This window comes from Hyla sarda, chromosome 4, assembly GCF_029499605.1.
Source record: "Hyla sarda isolate aHylSar1 chromosome 4, aHylSar1.hap1, whole genome shotgun sequence".
In the NCBI taxonomy this organism is placed as follows: Eukaryota; Metazoa; Chordata; class Amphibia; order Anura; family Hylidae; genus Hyla; species Hyla sarda.
The window spans coordinates 240,587,147-240,606,264 of NC_079192.1; the positions used below are offsets into that span (position 1 = coordinate 240,587,147).

Genomic DNA, 19,118 nt, shown 5'->3' on the forward strand with positions numbered 1-19,118 from the left:
TTCTGGTTACGCCCTTGGGTGGCAGATACCACCTCCAAGATAAACCTTTGTGCCATGCCTCTTGAACCCAATAGGCTCTTCGGGTCCGAGCTGGACCGAATTATGGAGGGTTTTGCCGATAAAAAAGGCAAGTCCCTTCCTATGCAGACCTTTCGTGGCCGCGGTAGAGGCCGAGGGGGCAGATCTCAGGGCTCCTCTGGGATCCAGAGGCGCCAAAGTCAAAGATCTAAGCGTGGTGGCGGACACGGTCGGGGCAAAGACCACAAGTCTGAGCTATGACTCTCACCCAGATCCCACCAACGTCTCCCCTCTCCCTTCCCCTCCAGAGGTCCTGACAGAAGCTCTGTCTCCAGTTTTTTCTCCAGTAGGAGGCCGTTTGAGTTTATTTCTCTCCACTTGGGTGAAGGAAATCCAAGACCCTTGGGTTCTAGAAGTAGTCCGGTCGGGCTACAAAATAGAATTTGTCTCCCCCCCCCGCCAAGGAAATTTTTGTTAACAAAAAGACTCCCTCAACCAGAACAATCCATTCTGGAGGAGTCGGTACTATTGTACCTAGAGAAACGGGCCCTAGAGGAGGTTCCTCTAAACCAAAGAGGTCTGGGAGTATACTCCCCTATATTTTTGGTACCGAAGCCCTCGGGCACTTGGCGAATGATCATAGATCTTCGCTTTCTGAACCGTTTCATAAAGAAAAGAAAGTTCAGAATGGAGACTATTCGGTCAGTCACCAGCATTCTGAATCCTCTAGATCTGATGGTCACCATCGACCTCAAGGACGCCTACCAGCACGTCCCCTTACATCCTGCTCACAGGAAATTTTTGAGGATTGCTGTCACCATAAAGGGTATGGTAAAGCATTATCAGTTTGCCGTGCTGCCCTTCGGCATCTCTTCCGCTCCCCACACCTTTACAAAGGTTGTGGCTCCGGTTGTGGCCGCCTTAAGATTAAAAGGCCTGGAAATCATCCCTTACCTAGACGACTGGCTTCTAAAAGCCGCATCTCTAGACGTAGTGCAGTCTCATCTTCAACTGGCTCTGGATTTTCTCCAGCATTTAGGCTGGATCATAAATTGGGACAAATCAGAGATCGTCCCCTCTACCTCCAGAAGGTTTCTGGGGTTCATAATCGACTCCTCTCACATGACCTTATCTCTGACCCCAGAGAGGAAGGAGAAAGTCGTAAGAGCCGCCGAGTTCTTAATGGTTCCCCAAAGGGTCTCCATCAGAACTCTGATGATAATGCTAGGCCACATGTCAGCGTCTGCAGAGGCAGTACCTTGGGCCCTATGGCATCTCCGTCCACTTCAAGATCAGCTCTTGAGTGTCTGGAATCGCAACCCCAAAGGGTTGGACAAAAGATGTCCCTGTCTGTCGAAGTCCGTGCATCCCTCAGATGGTGGACAACTCTGTCAGATGGGAAGTCCTTGATTCAACCTCATTGGATCATTCTGACCACGGACGCCTCCCTTGTAGGCTGGGGAGCCCATCTGGACAAAACTCCGGTACAAGGTACCTGGACTTCTCAAGAGAGACTCCTCTCTTCCAACATGAGAGAGTTGAGAGCAGTCCGTCTAGCTCTCTATCACTTCGCTCCCCTAGTTCTAGGGCAAGCGATAAAAGTCCGTTCAGACAACACGACTGTAGTGTCTTACTTAAACAAACAGGGAGGCACAAGGTCCAAAGTTCTCCTCGAGGAGACCGGACTAATTCTCTCTTGGGCAGAGACCAATCTATCCCACCTCTCAGCATTTCACATCAAGGGGGATCTCAATATAGTTGCAGACCGTTTGAGCCGCGGTCTTCCAGTCCAAGGGGAATGGTCCCTGAGCGAGGATATCTTCCACAAGATAACCCGGAGGTGGGGTATGCCAGAGATAGATCTCATGGCAACTCGTCTGAATGCCAAGGTGAACAGGTTTTGCTCTCTTTACAAAGAAGACAATCCTGTGGCAGTAGACGCTCTGTCCATTCCATGGAGGTTCAGGCTGGCCTACATTTTCCCTCCACTTTCCATGATACCGAGGGTATTGATGAAAGTCAGGCAAGACCAGACCTCAGTAATCGCCATCATACCATTCTGGCCAAAGAGGTCCTGGTTCACCCAGCTCATGAGGATGAGTCAAGGGTGTTATTGGAGGCTTCCCCACGTGCAGAACCTTGTGTTTCAAAACAGGCTCCTGCCTAGATCTGAGGAGACTCAATCTGACAGCCTGGAGATTGACAGGACCCTACTAGGTAGTGGTCTCTCTTCGGAGGTCTTGAGAACCCTTGCTCACTCAAGAGCAGCATCTACTAATAGAGCTTACTCCAGGATTGTCACGATGCCGGCTGGCAGGTAGTGGATCCTCTGTGCCAGAGAGGGATTGGCGTGGACCGTGCTAGTGGATCGGTTCTAAGTCACTACTGGTTTTCACCAGAGCCCGCCGCAAAGCGGGATGGTCTTGCTGCGGCGGTAGTGACCAGGTCGTATCCACTAGCAACGGCTCAACCTCTCTGGCTGCTGAAGATAGGCGCGGTACAAGGGAGTAGACAGAAGCAAGGTCGGACGTAGCAGAAGGTCGGGGCAGGCAGCAAGGATCGTAGTCAGGGGCAACGGCAGGAGGTCTGGAACACAGGCTAGGAACACACAAGGAAACGCTTTCACTGGCACGATGGCAACAAGATCCGGCGAGGGAGTGAAGGGGAAGTGAGGTGATATAGGGAAGTGCACAGGTGATAACACTAATTGGAACCACTGCGCCAATCAGCGGCGCAGTGGCCCTTTAAATCGCAAAGACCCGGCGCGCGCGCGCCCTAGGGAGCGGGGCCGCGCGCGCCGGGACAGGACTGACGGAGAGCGAGTCAGGTACGGGAGCCGGGGTGCGCATCGCGAGCGGGCGCTACCCGCATCGCGAATCGCATCCCGGCTGGAGGCGGTATCGCAGCGCCCCGGGTCAGTGGAACTGACCGGAGCGCTGCAGTGAGGAGAGTGTAGCGAGCGCTCCGGGGAGGAGCGGGGACCCGGAGCGCTCGGCGTAACAGTACCCCCCCCCTTGGGTCTCCCCCTCTTCTTGGAGCCTGAGAACCTGAGGACCAGACTTTTGTCCAGGATATTGTCCTCAGGTTCCCAGGACCTCTCTTCTGGACCACAACCCTCCCAATCCACTAAAAAGAAGGTTTTCCCTCTGACCTTTTTTGATGCTAAAATCTCTTTGACGGAGAAGATGTCCAAGGAGCCGGAGACAGGAGTGGGAGGAACAGATTTGGGAGAGAAACGGTTAATGATAAGTGGTTTAAGAAGAGAAACGTGAAAGGCATTAGGAATACGAAGAGAAGGAGGAAGAAGAAGTTTGTAAGAGACAGGATTAATCTGGCGCAAAATTTTGAAAGGACCAAGATAGCGTGGTCCCAACTTATAGCTAGGGACACGGAAGCGGACATATTTAGCGGAGAGCCATACCTTGTCTCCAGGGGAAAAAATGGGAGGAGCTCTTCTTTTCTTATCCGCGAATTTCTTCATGCGTGAAGAAGCCTGTAAGAGAGAATTTTGGGTCTCTCTCCATATGATGGAAAGATCACGAGAAATTTCATCCACAGCGGGCAGACCAGAGGGCAAGGGGGTAGGGAGGGGAGGAAGAGGGTGACGGCCGTACACCACGAAAAATGGGGATTTGGAGGAAGATTCAGAGACTCTGAAATTATACGAGAATTCGGCCCAAGGTAGAAGATCTGCCCAGTCATCCTGGCGGGAGGAAACAAAATGTCGTAAATAATCACCCAAGACCTGGTTAATTCTTTCTACTTGTCCATTGGATTGAGGATGATATGCAGAAGAAAAATTTAATTTAATCTTGAGTTGTTTACAGAGAGCCCTCCAGAATTTAGACACGAATTGGACGCCTCTATCCGAGACGATCTGCGTAGGCAACCCGTGAAGACGAAAAATGTGTACAAAAAATTGTCTAGCCAACTGAGGCGCTGAAGGAAGACCAGGAAGAGGGATGAAATGTGCCATTTTGGAGAATCGATCAACGACCACCCAAATAACAGTGTTGCCATGGGATGGGGGTAAGTCAGTAATAAAATCCATACCAATCAGAGACCAAGGCTGTTCGGGGACAGGCAGAGGATGAAGAAAACCAGCGGGCTTCTGGCGAGGAGTCTTATCCCGGGCACAGATAGTGCAGGCTCGTACAAAGTCCACCACATCAGTCTCTAGAGTCGGCCACCAATAGAAGCGAGAGATGAGTTGCACAGATTTCTTGATGCCCGCATGACCTGCGAGATGGGAGGAGTGACCCCATTTGAGGATTCCGAGGCGTTGGCGTGGAGAAACAAAGGTCTTTCCTGGAGGAGTTTGCCTGATGGAGGCTGGAGAAGTGGAAATCAGGCAGTCAGGAGGAATGATGTGTTGAGGAGAGAGTTCAACTTCAGAAGCATCTGAGGAACGAGAGAGAGCATCGGCCCTAATGTTCTTATCGGCAGGCCGAAAGTGAATTTCAAAATTAAATCGGGCAAAGAACAGAGACCACCTGGCCTGACGAGGATTCAGCCGTTGGGCAGACTGGAGGTAGGAGAGGTTCTTGTGATCGGTGTAAATAATAACTGGAAATCTTGATCCCTCCAGCAGATGCCTCCATTCCTCAAGTGCTAATTTAATGGCTAGAAGCTCTCGATCCCCGATGGAGTAGTTCCTCTCCGCCGGAGAGAAGGTCCTAGAAAAAAAACCACAAGTAACAGCATGCCCGGAAGAGTTTTTTTGTAGAAGGACAGCTCCAGCTCCCACTGAGGAGGCATCAACCTCCAATAGGAAGGGTTTAGATGGGTCAGGTCTGGAGAGCACGGGAGCCGAAGAAAAGGCAGACTTGAGCCGTTTAAAGGCGTCTTCCGCTTGAGGAGGCCAAGACTTGGGATCGGCATTTTTTTTGGATAAAGCCACAATAGGAGCCACAACGGTAGAAAAATGTGGAATAAATTGCCTGTAATAATTGGCGAACCCCAAAAAACGTTGGATGGCACGGAGTCCGGAGGGGCGTGGCCAATCTAAGACGGCAGAGAGTTTGTCTGGATCCATTTGTAGTCCCTGGCCAGAGACCAAGTATCCTAGGAAAGGAAGAGATTGGCATTCAAACAGACATTTCTCTATTTTGGCATAGAGTTGATTGTCACGAAGTCTCTGAAGAACCATACGGACATGCTGGCGGTGTTCTTCTAGATTGGCAGAAAAAATCAGGATATCGTCCAGATATACAACAACACAGGAGTATAGGAGATCACGAAAAACTTCATTAACAAAGTCTTGGAAGACGGCAGGGGCGTTGCACAGGCCAAAGGGCATGACCAGATACTCAAAGTGTCCATCTCTGGTGTTAAATGCCGTTTTCCATTCATCCCCCTCTCTGATGCGGATGAGATTATAAGCACCTCTTAAGTCCAGTTTGGTAAAAATGTGGGCACCTTGGAGGCGATCAAAGAGTTCAGAGATGAGGGGTAGGGGGTAGCGGTTCTTAACCGTGATTTTATTAAGACCGCGGTAGTCAATGCAAGGACGTAGAGAGCCATCTTTTTTGGACACAAAGAAAAATCCGGCTCCGGCAGGAGAGGAGGATTTACGGATAAAGCCCTTTTTTAAATTTTCCTGGACGTATTCAGACATGGCAAGAGTCTCTGGGACGGACAGAGGATAGATTCTGCCCCGGGGTGGAGTAGTGCCCGGGAGGAGGTCAATAGGACAATCATAAGGCCTGTGAGGAGGTAGAGTCTCAGCTTGTTTTTTGCAAAAAACGTCCGCAAAGTCCATATAGGCCTTAGGGAGACCGGTTACAGGAGGAACCACAGAGTCACGGCAAGGGTTACTGGGAACCGGTTTTAGGCAGTCCTTGGAACAAGAGGGCCCCCAACTCCTGATCTCCCCAGTGGACCAATCCAGGGTTGGGGAATGGAGTTGAAGCCAGGGAAGTCCAAGGAGAATTTCAGAAGTGCAATTGGGGAGGACCAAAAGTTCAATCCTCTCGTGATGAGATCCGATGCACATTAGAAGGGGCTCCGTGCGGAAACGTATGGTACAGTCCAATCTTTCATTGTTTACACAATTGATGTAGAGAGGTCTGGCGAGACTGGTCACTGGGATGTTGAACCTGTTGACGAGAGAGGCCAAAATAAAATTTCCTGCAGATCCGGAGTCCAAGAAGGCCACAGCAGAGAAGGAGAAGGCAGAGGCAGACATCCGCACAGGCACAGTAAGACGTGGAGAAGCAGAGTAGACATCAAGGACTGTCACACCTTTGTGCGGAGTCAGCGTACGTCTTTCCAGGCGGGGAGGACGGATAGGACAATCCTTCAGGAAGTGTTCGGTACTAGCACAGTACAGGCAGAGATTCTCCATGCGGCGTCGTGTCCTCTCTTGAGGTGTCAGGCGAGACCGGTCGACCTGCATAGCCTCCACGGCGGGAGGCACAGGAACAGATTGCAGGGGACCAGAGGAGAGAGGAGCCGGGGAGAAGAAACGCCTCGTGCGAACAGAGTCCATATCCTGGCGGAGCTCCTGACGCCTTTCGGAAAAACGCATGTCAATGCGAGTGGCTAGGTGAATGAGTTCATGTAGATTAGCAGGGATTTCTCGTGCGGCCAGAACATCTTTAATGTTGCTGGATAGGCCTTTTTTAAAGGTCGCGCAGAGTGCCTCATTATTCCAGGATAATTCTGAAGCAAGAGTACGGAATTGTACGGCATACTCGCCAACGGAAGAATTACCCTGGACCAGGTTCAACAGGGCAGTCTCAGCAGAAGAGGCTCGGGCAGGTTCCTCAAAGACACTTCGAATTTCCGAGAAGAAGGAGTGTACAGAGGCAGTGACGGGGTCATTGCGGTCCCAGAGCGGTGTGGCCCAAGACAGGGCTTTTCCAGACAGAAGGCTGACTACGAAAGCCACCTTAGACCTTTCAGTGGGGAACTGGTCCGACATCATCTCCAAGTGCAATGAACATTGGGAAAGAAAGCCACGGCAAAACTTAGAGTCCCCATCAAATTTATCCGGCAAGGATAGTCGTAGTCCAGAAGCGGCCACTCGCTGCGGAGGAGGTGATTGCTGGAGCTGTGGTAGTAACTGTTGTAGCATAACAGTCAGTTGAGACAGCTGTTGGCCTTGTTGCGCTATCTGTTGAGACTGCTGGGCGACCACCGTGGTGAGGTCAGCGACAACTGGCAGAGGAACTTCAGCGGGATCCATGGCCGGATCTACTGTCACGATGCCGGCTGGCAGGTAGTGGATCCTCTGTGCCAGAGAGGGATTGGCGTGGACCGTGCTAGTGGATCGGTTCTAAGTCACTACTGGTTTTCACCAGAGCCCGCCGCAAAGCGGGATGGTCTTGCTGCGGCGGTAGTGACCAGGTCGTATCCACTAGCAACGGCTCAACCTCTCTGGCTGCTGAAGATAGGCGCGGTACAAGGGAGTAGACAGAAGCAAGGTCGGACGTAGCAGAAGGTCGGGGCAGGCAGCAAGGATCGTAGTCAGGGGCAACGGCAGGAGGTCTGGAACACAGGCTAGGAACACACAAGGAAACGCTTTCACTGGCACGATGGCAACAAGATCCGGCGAGGGAGTGAAGGGGAAGTGAGGTGATATAGGGAAGTGCACAGGTGATAACACTAATTGGAACCACTGCGCCAATCAGCGGCGCAGTGGCCCTTTAAATCGCAAAGACCCGGCGCGCGCGCGCCCTAGGGAGCGGGGCCGCGCGCGCCGGGACAGGACTGACGGAGAGCGAGTCAGGTACGGGAGCCGGGGTGCGCATCGCGAGCGGGCGCTACCCGCATCGCGAATCGCATCCCGGCTGGAGGCGGTATCGCAGCGCCCCGGGTCAGTGGAACTGACCGGAGCGCTGCAGTGAGGAGAGTGTAGCGAGCGCTCCGGGGAGGAGCGGGGACCCGGAGCGCTCGGCGTAACAAGGATAAATCGGATTTTCCTACAATGGTGTGCTAAAAAGAGGTAGTTGCCGCAGATCCTCCTCTTTCTGCTTTGCTTCAGTTCCTGCAGGATGGCCTTGACAAGGGTCTTAGCCCATCCACTCTAAAAGTGCAGGTTGCTGCACTCTCTGCCTCTCTAGGCAGATCTTTATCTCAAGATCTCCTAATCAAGAGGTTCCTTAAAGGAGCCGAAAGACTTAAGCCTACAGTCCTTAGGCCTATTCCCCAATGGGATTTGTCTGTCGTTCTCAAGGGGTTGAGTTCTCCCCCCTTTGAGCCTTTGGACCAAGTGGACTTTAGGTACTTGTCCCTTAAAGTCACCTTTTTGTTGGCTATAACCTCAGCCAAGAGAATTGGCGAGCTTCAGGCCCTAGCGGCTTTTGAGCCTTATACTCTCTTTTTACAAGACAGAGTCTTGTTGAGATATTTACCGACCTTTATTCCCAAGGTACCAACCTTTTCCAATATTAACCAAGTTATCTCCTTACCAGTTCTGTGCTCAGACCCTTCCTCTTCTGAGGAAGCTGCTAACCATTCCTTGGACATTTCAAGAAGTCTCAAGATATACATCTCAAGAACTGGTGAACTCAGAAGATCCGAAAACCTTTCAATTTCTTTTTCAGGACGGAACAAAGGTCTAAAGGCCTCCAAACCCTCTCTGAGTAGATGGGTCAAAGAGGCAATCAGGGAGGCATTTATAGCTCAGGAGCTAACTCCTCCTTCTTTTGTTACTGCCCACTCTACCCGGGCAGTTGCTACCTCCTTTGCTGAAAGAAGGTCTGTTCCACTAGAACAAATTTGTGCTGCTGCCTCCTGGAGCACACACAACACATTTATCAAACATTACCGGGTCAATGCCAAACGTATGGGAGAGCTGGCCTTTGGGCGTTCCATCCTAAGTGCCGCTCCTCCTTAGTCCCTCCCTATTTGTGTTTGTTACTTGCTAAGTCCCCACTTGTGCTGCTGGTTAGGATGACAGGGAAGCGTTAATTTCTAACGCAAATTTGTTTTCCCTTAGTCCTAACAGCAGCACACAAATTTCCCGCCCTTGTAGTTTGTATAATTTTGCTTGTTATTAAAGCACTGTGGCCTGGGGAGGAGGCCTTATATGGGGGGTTCAATTATGTTAATTGCTTGGGCGGAATTAAAAATTCCACCGTCCTGCCAGCTTCACAGGGGCAGAAACACCTCACTTGTGCTGCTGTTAGGACTAAGGGAAAACAAATTTGTGTTAGAAATTAACGCTTCCGCTCCTGGTAGATTAACCCCTTACATAAAGGGAGTTTTTGTGGACCATTCATCAGCTTCCTGGCAACAGGATCACCAGTGCTGATGGGTGTCTATGGCAGCAAGGGGCCTAGTGAAGGCCCTCAGGACTGCCATTTGTGTCAGGGTACCTGGTGTTTTGCTAAAATAAATATTAAAAAGTAATAAAAAAAAAAATAAAAAAATAAAAAAAAAAAATATATATATATATATATATATATATATATATATATATATATATATAAATAAATAAATACTCAAACCCCCCGAAATAAATTTCTTATTAAACACTGGCTGAATTAATACAAAGGAAAATTTGACAGCATATTTTATGCACAGATTATTGGCTATAATCTGCAAAAAAAACAGACTCATTTTTTCTTCTTTTTTTTCCCCGCCTGTTTTTGTTTGTATATTTTTTTTGAGCAGTATTTATATACATATATATATATATATATATATATACACACACACACACACACACACACACACACACACACACACAGTATATACAGGTCAATAGAAATATTCAATTACAGCTCATATATTGCTGCCCAGTACCATTGTGGAACCATTACCAGACTTTGTGTGGGAGTGGGTGTGAGATTTGATATTTTAACCCCTCAAGACACAGCCAGGTTTTATTATTGCATTTTCGTTTTTTTCCTCCTCATCTTCTGAGAGTCATAACTCATATTTTCATCCAAAGACCCATATGAGGCTTGTATTTTGCATTTTTCTGAAATAAATTGTACTTTGCAATGACATTGCTCATTCTACCAAAAGCCAGAAGAAGACCGGGGCTGGAGGATGGGTCTGAGATATTGGCGGCATCAGGGGAGCGGTGAAAGTTTAGTTAAAGTTTATTATTTTCATTCTGCATTCTGGCAGACTCAGTATAGTGGATAAAATTTTTTTTTACTTAAGTTCTTCAGGGTACGTTGACACACTCGTAGCTAGCAGCCGGTTTCCCACTGCGGAAAAAACGCTGTGGGTTACGCTACCATTCATTTCAACGGGTCTGCAAATCTGCCACTATTACTGACTGTCCATGTGCCCAAACAAGTAAATGGTAGCGTAACTCGCAGTGGAAACCTACTATTAGTTATGAACGTGTGAACGTTCTCTTAAACACAGAAAATATTTACAATTGATCTTAGATTTGGGCCCTGATACGTTTGTGTTATGGCCTTTGATGCTTTCCCCTCATTGGGATCTCAGGCCGTATTCACATGGTGCGTGATCAGTAACCTAGTGCTGTGTATTCTGTACCACAAAACAGAGGAAACCAGGAAAATCTTTGGTCACGCAATTTGGAGCCCCATTTTTTATTTTCCCCAGGGCCACACTTAGTCTAAAACCGGCCCTGATCATTGGCACTCCCATAGAAATGAATGGAGTGCATGCCGCCTACAAGTAGACAACATGCGCTCCTCACAGAGAGCCGTGGTCCCTTTGCGGAGATCGCGGGGGTACCAGTGGTTGGACCCTCCTCTATTAGCCACTTATCCCCTATCCTGTGGATAGGAGATAAGTTAACTTTTGCTAAAGTTCTCCTTTTAATAGATTTTATACATGTCACCTATCTAAAGTATTGTAAACAGGTAACTGCATGCACATATTCCTGCCAAAGCATGCTGGACTTTCGGACAGTGCATGACATGCTCACTTGTGAACACATGCATTTTGTGTGTATTTGGAAAATAAATTAATATTTAAGACTTTATCTTTGTTTTAGATGACACATGTACTATGATGAACAGATGAAACACGTAAATGTAACATTGTTGCTGTGGTGCTTTGGCTGTGGGTGGTGTTGCAGTGGAGGTGGTCGCTGCCCAGCGCTATGCCAGTGTTAGTTTGGGGACCAACTCTTATCAGGTGGCCTTGATGTGGGCTTGCACGTTTTGTTCAAAAGGTACATTAACAATCTGTTAGTTTTTGAAATGGTGCTAGGAAGCTATTAGATCATAGTACAAGTTGTGGATGTGCAGTTAACATGTTTACTCCACTGGTCATTCATTCAAATTTTTTGTTCTGGAATGTAAAAATAAAAATTTTTATTTTTCCAATAGTATGTTTTAAATAGAGGTAATAAAACAAAAAAAACTAAACAAAAAAAAAAAATACAATAGAATTGGTTAAACAAATACTATGAAGTACAGCAGTATCCCATTTGCAATCCTTAAGTGATCCCTTTGGATCCCATTCAAGGCATATAGAAAGTGTCCCCACCTTCTAATAGAAATAACTTTTTCGTCAATGTAGCCATACAAGGGCTTGGTTTTGTACAAGTTTTATTGTCTAATAGTACCATATTAGTCTACATAAAATGTTTTTAAAAATCATCTTTATAATGAAATAATTCTTTTTTGTGTCTTTCATTTTCTGGGAGCCATAAATTATTATTATTTCTTTATTTTTATTTTTTTTTAGCTATAAGAGGGTTTGTACTTATTGGCACTAGTTTGGAATAAATGTAACATTTTGATAACTTTTTATTCCTTTGTATTGAAGGGAGGTACCCAAAAAAAATAATTTTTGTTCTTTTTAAATTGAGCTAAAGATATGTCAAAAGTGTTGATCAGAGTCAGAGTATTTAGACCTCGACCAATCATTAGAACAAGATAGGAGAAAATTACAGCTGACTGAGACAATCTCATAGACTTACATTGTAAGATTGTCTCACTTTGCACACTCTTCTCCCAACTAGTTTTAGCTATTGGTTGTGGTTTGAGAACGCAGACCCGACCAATGAAAACATTTTACATGTCTTTACAACATATCAAAAAATGTCTTAAAGTGACCGTGCCCATTTAATAATGTTAAAAATGTTAAAGGGGTACTCCGGTGGAAAACATTTTTTTTTTTTTTCAAATCAGCTGGTGCCAGCAAGTTAAACAGATTTGTTAATCACTTCTATTTAAAAAAAATCTTAACTCTTCCACTAGTTATCAGCTGCTGTATGCTCCAGAGAAAGTTGAGTAGTAATTTTCAGTCTGACCACAGTGCTCTATGCCAGTGTTTCCCAACCAGAGTGCTTCCAGCTGTTGCAAAACTACAACTCCCAGCATGCCCAGACAGCCAAAGGCTGTCTGGGCATGCTGGGAGTTGTAGTTTTGCAACAGCTGGAGGAACCCTGGCTGGGAAACACTGCTCTATGCTGCCACCTTTGTCCATGTCAGGAACTGTCTGGAGCAGGAGAGGTTTGCTATGGTCAGACAGAAAATAACAACTCAACTTCCTGTGGAGCATACAGCAGCCGATAAGTACTGGAAGAATTAAGATTTTTTTTAATAGAAGTAATTTACAAATCTGGTTAACTTTCGGAAGCCAGTTGATTTGAAAACATTTTTTTCCACTGGAGTACCCCTTTAACTATGCAGTATAAATAGGAACATAAGAGACTATTATGTTGTGTTTTTCTTATTTTTATTTGTTTGTTTGTTTGTTTGTTTCACTATTCAGTAGAAACATGTGTATTTCGTACTTGTCCTATCACATGTGTGTTTAGTACTAATACGATTGCATGCATATTTACTACTTATCCAGTCACATCTTTTACCTGCCTAAAATGGAATATCAAACATCTAAGGGGGAGATTTATCAAAACCTGCGCAGAGGAAAACTTGCCCAGTTGCCCATAGCAACCAATCAGATTGCTTCTTTCATTTTTCACAGGCCTTCATAAAAATGAAAGAAGCGAGCTGATTGGTTGCTATGGGCAACTGGGCAAGTTTTCCTCTCCACAGGTTTTGAGAAATCTCCCCCTAAGTGTGCCAGGCCTTAATTGGAAGATACATTATATTGGCAATAGTTATATGCACATGAAGAAGAAAGTATTTATAACATGAAGTTCCACGTACCTTTGGCATCTCCAGTCTCACACTTTCTTTGACCATAATCTGAAAGCCCAGGAATGGTTTCATTTGGAATGTCCTGTAACCCACATGGCTCATCGGTATAAATAATCAGACCGCAATCCTATCAAATAAACAATGAGATGACACATATTAAAAGGGTATTCAATTGTGAACTTCTTCTTCACTTTAATATTTGATATACTAATCTCATACAACTAACTCTCATAGAGTTTATTAAAATAGGATTTTTCTGATTAAAATATAATTAATGATAAACAAATGCAACATCCACGTGTATATCCATTCTCGCCAGCAGCCACAAAACAGTTCGTATTTAAAGTTTACAATGCCACTAATACTTCCCTTATGTCTAATTGTGGCTTTTATAAACTTAGTTGGCATCATATTGATGGACAGCAACATTTCCATTTAAAAAGCTTGTGTCCCTGTCATTAAACTCTTAAGGACGCAGCCCGTTTTCACCTTAAGGACTGAGCCCTTTTTCTCAATTCTGACCACCGTCACTTTACGAATTAATAACGCGAAAACGCTTTTACAGAATATTCTGATTCTGAGATTGTTTTTTCGTGACATATTCTACTTTATTTTGGTGGTAAATTTTCGGCGTTACTTGCATCCTTTTTTGGTGAAAAATCCAAAAATGTCATGAAAATATTGAAAATTTAGCATTTTTCTAACTTTGAAGCTCTCTAATTGTAAGGAAAATGCATATTCCAAATAAATTTTATTTTTCTTCACAAATACAATATGTCCACTTTATGTTGGCATCATAAAATGGACATATTTTTGCTTTTTGAAAAAATTAGAGGGCTTCAAAGTAGAGCAGCAATTTGCAAAAATGTCATGCTGAGAGTTGTAGTTTGGCAACATCTGGAGGGCTACTGTTTGGGCACCACTGTAACAGTGGTCTCCAAACTGTGACCCTCCAGATGTTGCAAAACTACAACTCCCAGCATGCCCAGACAGCCTTTGGCTGTCTGGGCATGCTGAGAGTTGCAGTTTGGCCCCCCTAGTGGTTGCCACAGTAAAGATTGATTTACTTTCACTTTCAATTCCCCCCCCCCACTGTCGATTCCCTACCTGAGCAAAGATCCAGCAGGCTCCAGCGAAGATCCCAGGTCCCCAGGCATCTTCTCCTGCAGGTACGGCCTCCATCTTCTTCTCAGATCCCCTCGACATCCAGGGGCGGGCAGAACGGGGGGTTGCCATGGCAACCCCCTGTCCTGCGCTGCCATTGGTCAGAACTCCGTTCTGAGTAATGGCAGGGGATAGGAGGAGATCGCAGCTTTGCGACCTCACTCCTATCCTTTAGGCTGATCGGGGCTGTTGCTGACAGCTCCGATCAGCCCTATTTTCTGGGTGATCGGGTCACCAGAGACCCCGGAATTGGAGAAAATCGCATGTCTGAATTGACATGCAATTTTCTCCGATCGCCGACAGTCAACTGGTGCCAGAAAGTTAAACAGATTTGTAAATTACTTCTATTTAAAAATCGTAATCCTTCCAGTACTTATCAGCTGCTATATGATCCACAGAAAGTTATTTTCTTTTCTTTTTGAATTTCCTTTCTGTCTGACCACAGTGCTCTCTGCCGACATATATATTGTACAAATCTACAGTGGCAGGGAAGTGCTGTCCCAGTTGTAATATGGAGAAAAAAAAGGCTACTTTAGATGTCTGCTTGTAAATGCTACATTTCACCATTCTATATATGTATTACTGTGGTAAATGCGCAACAGAATCCCGGGTCTTTAAAGTTCTGCCTCAGGACCACTGAAACCCCACCCACTCACAGGTTGGCCATGCCCCTTTCCAGGACTGTACAGTGTTGTCAACCCCATGCCTCAGAATTATGGGTCACCTATCATCTATAATTTGTACACATTCCAGGAATACAACTCCTAGCATGTACATGGTTAGTGTTGTAGTCCTAAAACAGCTAAAAGATACTTTACTCAGAGAAAATAAATTATTATTGAACCCCCCCCCCCCCCGTACAACATGATCTGTGAATACATTACTAAAACCTGATAAAACATACAATAAAGTTCCCACCCCTCTGACTATTTAGTGAAAAATACAAATAATACTAAATCTCGGCAATAAGGGACATAGCAAGAAACTAAAAACAACACTGGACTCAGGGTATCTGAGATAAAAAAAAAATTATAAAAAAATCTATTCTCTTTGTACTGAATACCGGTCCTCTTGAAGAAAGTGGAAAAAGGTCTGGTGTTTTGTGCTTTTAAATGTGCCAAAATTGTCTTTCCTCCAAATCCATGGCTGGTTCAGCAGATTGAGTGTAGTGATGGCATGTACACAGTCCTGACATACTTCTCTCTCCTGTTCCTTTGTCTATCTGAATGCACCATATGTGTCCACAAGCCTATTCTCACTACATGAGCCCTCCATATGACTTCTGTTTACCAGGAAATACAGAATACATATTTGTGCTTGGGGCCTCTACTACCACATTGTTCACTAACATGGAATAGAGGTGTTGTTGTACTTTTTACCAGAAATAAAGAGGATAATGACCCAAAATTCAAGGAATATATCTTAAACAGGAAGCAATGTAAGGGGGATACAATGTATAGTCCCCCTTGCAGAAACTGTATATTTTGTACATAATCTATTGCAGGGTTTCTTAACTACTATGGCCATGACCATACCATTGCAGAGACCCCCACCAATAGCTGAGCGCTTCACTTTTCGGCTTGCTGCGATCTTTGTCTGTGGGGCTCATCTCATGCTGTGAGACAGAAATCACATCACCACGCTCTTCCCTTGGCTATATATACATGAACACTCAGACCCCCACTGATCAAAACTCATGACATGATCTTGAGGCATTTCTATATTTTTTTATAATTACAGGGACATTTTCAACTTGGCCTCCTTGTGGTCACCAGCAGAATTTCTAAGGACCCATTCTCCTTCATACAGCATATCGTATGTCTGTGCTTTATTGTGTTCTTATATTATATACATAACACAGCAATATACATTGCGATGTCTGTAAGAGTCCCAACCATTAAGAATCACACCTGTAACCTTACCTCCAAAAAGTTGTAAAAGTGACAAAAATTTTTACATTTTTTTCTATTTATCCAGCTTAAAAAGTTTGTTTTTCAATCAAGTATTTGATATATTAAGTGGTACACTGTATGGCCATGTCAACATAAACATTTAAAGGGGTACTCCGCCCCTAGACATCTTATCCCCTATCCAAAGGATAGGGGATAAGATGTCAGATCGCTGGAGTCCCGCTGCTGGGGACCCCGGGGATCGCTGCTGCAGCACCCCGTTATCATTACTGCGCAGAGCGAGATCGCTCTGCACGTAATGACGGGCAATACAGGGGCCAGAGCATCGTTACGTCACGGCTCCGCCCCTCGTGATGTCACAGCCCACACCCGTCAATACAAGTCTATGGGAGGGGGCGTGTGGTCGTCACGCCCCCTGCCATAGCCTTGCATTAAGGGGACGGGCCGTGATGTCATGAGGGGCAGAGCCATGACGTCACGCTGCTCCGGCCCCTGTATCGCCCGTCATTACGCACAGAGCGAACTCGCTCTGTACAGTAATGATGGCGGGGTGCTGCAGCGGCGATCCCCGGGGTCCCCAGCAGCGGGACCGTGGCGATCTAACATCTTATCCCCTATCCTTTGGATAGGGGATAAGATGTCTAGGGGCAGAGTACCCCTTTAAAAGTTATAGCTCTTGGAAGGCAGGGAAGAAAAAAATCAGTTTCTAAAAGTTGCTGTATTAGGAAGGGGTTAAATCAAATATCATGACCCAAAGAAATGAAAGGGTTTCTGCACATAGTAGTAATACCTGCGCTAAGCAGATTATTGGTCACATGAAAAAGTGATCATTAAATCTCTCTTACTGTATATTAAGACATTATATGGCACATTACCCTTAAATAATGGTTCTGAGCATGGCAGACTTAAGAGGTAAGTCATTTAGGAAGTCACTCAGACGTTTGGGAAATGACAGTGGGGTTGGGCATGTTTTGTCATCTCTGACTTGGCTATAGACTTTGTTCCCATCCTCTGGTGTGAGATTCAGTACGCACCAGGACACAAACAACAGGGCCATGTCCCAGATGTATACAACTACTCCAGTAGCACTGCACAGCCTGAGACACCATTCTAAATAATTATAAATAAAGATATTACACATATTGTGGAAAAAATGACAAGTCCTTTATGCATTGATGTTGCCCCTGTTCTACACACCACTATATATATATATATATATATATATATATATACCGTATTTTTCGCCCTATAGGACGCACCAGCATATAAGACGCACCCAATTTTAAAGGTGCAAAATCTAGAAAAAAAAAGATTCTGAACCCAACAGTGATCTTCAACCTGCGGACCTCCAGATGTTGCAAAACTACAACTCACAGCATGCCCGGACCGTCGTTGGCTGTCCGGGCATGCTGGGAATTGTAGTTTTGCAACATCTGGAGGTCCGCAGGTTGAAGACCACTGGTATAGGAGGTAATACTCGCGTGTCCCCGCCGCTCCAGACCCGTCACCGCTGCCCTGGATGTCGCTCCATCGCTGTCGCCGCGTCCCCGTTGTGTCCCTGACGCTCCGGACGTCTTCTTACCCGGGATCCACGCTCTCCGTCGCCGTCATCACGTCATCATCATCACGTCGCCACGCACGCCGCTCCTATTTGATGACGGGACGGTGTGCGCAACAACGTGATGACATCGAAGGAGAGCGCCGGCCATGCAGGGGATCCCGGCGCGGAGCAGACACCGAGGAGGCAGGTAAGATCCCTCCCAGTGTCCTGTAAACTGTTCGGGACGCCGTGATTTCACCGCGGCGGTCCCGAACAGCCCGACTGAGCAGCCGCGTCTGAAGGGTTAATACAGAACATCACCACGATCGGTGATGTCCTGTATTAGCCGCAGGTCCCGGCCGTTGATGGCCGCAGGGACTGCCGCGATAGGTGTGTATTCGCCATATAAGACGCACCAACTTTTCCAACCCAGTTTTGGGGAAGAAAAAGTGCGTCTTATACGGCAAAAAATACGGTATATATATATATATATATATATATATATATATATATGTAAATTTTGAGGCATCAATGTGTTCATATTTTTATACCTTCTTAGCATAATTCATTGTCTCCAGGGGTAGAGAAGCCAACTATTACATTGTAAAGTGAAATCCAGAGGCTGGGGACTGTCTACTATCCCACTGCGATGTTCGCTTGGAGCCACCGGGTCTGGGCACGCTGTGTAGATATTTAGCAGTGCTACTCTAACTAACATTAACATCAGACAGTTTTGCCCTTGCATAGAAACAATTTGCACAGGGCTTCACACAACATCCTTAAATTCCTAAATGGCTTGTGACTGCTCTCAACAAAGTGCTAGAGGACAACTTAACAGGGATTTTCTTGTTCATACTTGTGCTCAGGTATACGATGTCTAAATCCTGCTGTAATAATAAGGGCCGCCATTTCTAGAGCATTTTAACCGTTACATTGGTTCTTCTTCCAGAAGATACATTTTATTCATATAAAAGGTTACAATATTTTAACAACCCACAGTTATCAAAAAAGTAAGTAATCATTATTAAACTGAATATACTTATAATAGATAAATAAATAGGTAAATCGCAAAAGGAATCTTTCCACAGCACACAAAATTGGTGGAAAATACTGGGTGTTTATCCCATAGCAAAAAAACAGTGTCTCACGACCGGTTCACAAAAGGGGTGAGCCGGTCGAAACATAGCTTGCTGTGAGACACTGTCTTTTGCCATAGAATAAATACCCAATATATTTGCACCAATTTCGTGTGCTGTGGGAAGATTCCTTTTGCTGTCTGAAGTGGAGGGCCCCTAACCCAGGCTCCAGAACCCGCGTGCACCTACTACACCGATTCAAAGAAAAAGGAATGTGCTGTTTTTCTACACTATCTAGATAGGTAAGTAGATAGATAGTTAAGTAGATAGATAGAAGTAAATAGTTAAGTAGAAAGATAGA

The 19,118-nt window shown here is 45.7% G+C and overlaps 1 protein-coding gene across 3 annotated transcripts in view; it reads right to left on the reverse strand.

Moving 5' to 3' along the window:
* Positions 1 to 19,118, reverse strand: part of CPED1 (cadherin like and PC-esterase domain containing 1) — a 299,737-nt gene that overhangs the window by 45,895 nt on the left and 234,724 nt on the right. For all 3 annotated transcript variants that reach the window (XM_056573818.1, XM_056573820.1, XM_056573819.1), the window contains one exon: positions 13,077 to 13,194. In XM_056573818.1, coding sequence (XP_056429793.1) covers positions 13,077 to 13,194 — 118 coding nt within the window. The remainder of the gene's footprint in view (positions 1 to 13,076; positions 13,195 to 19,118) is intronic.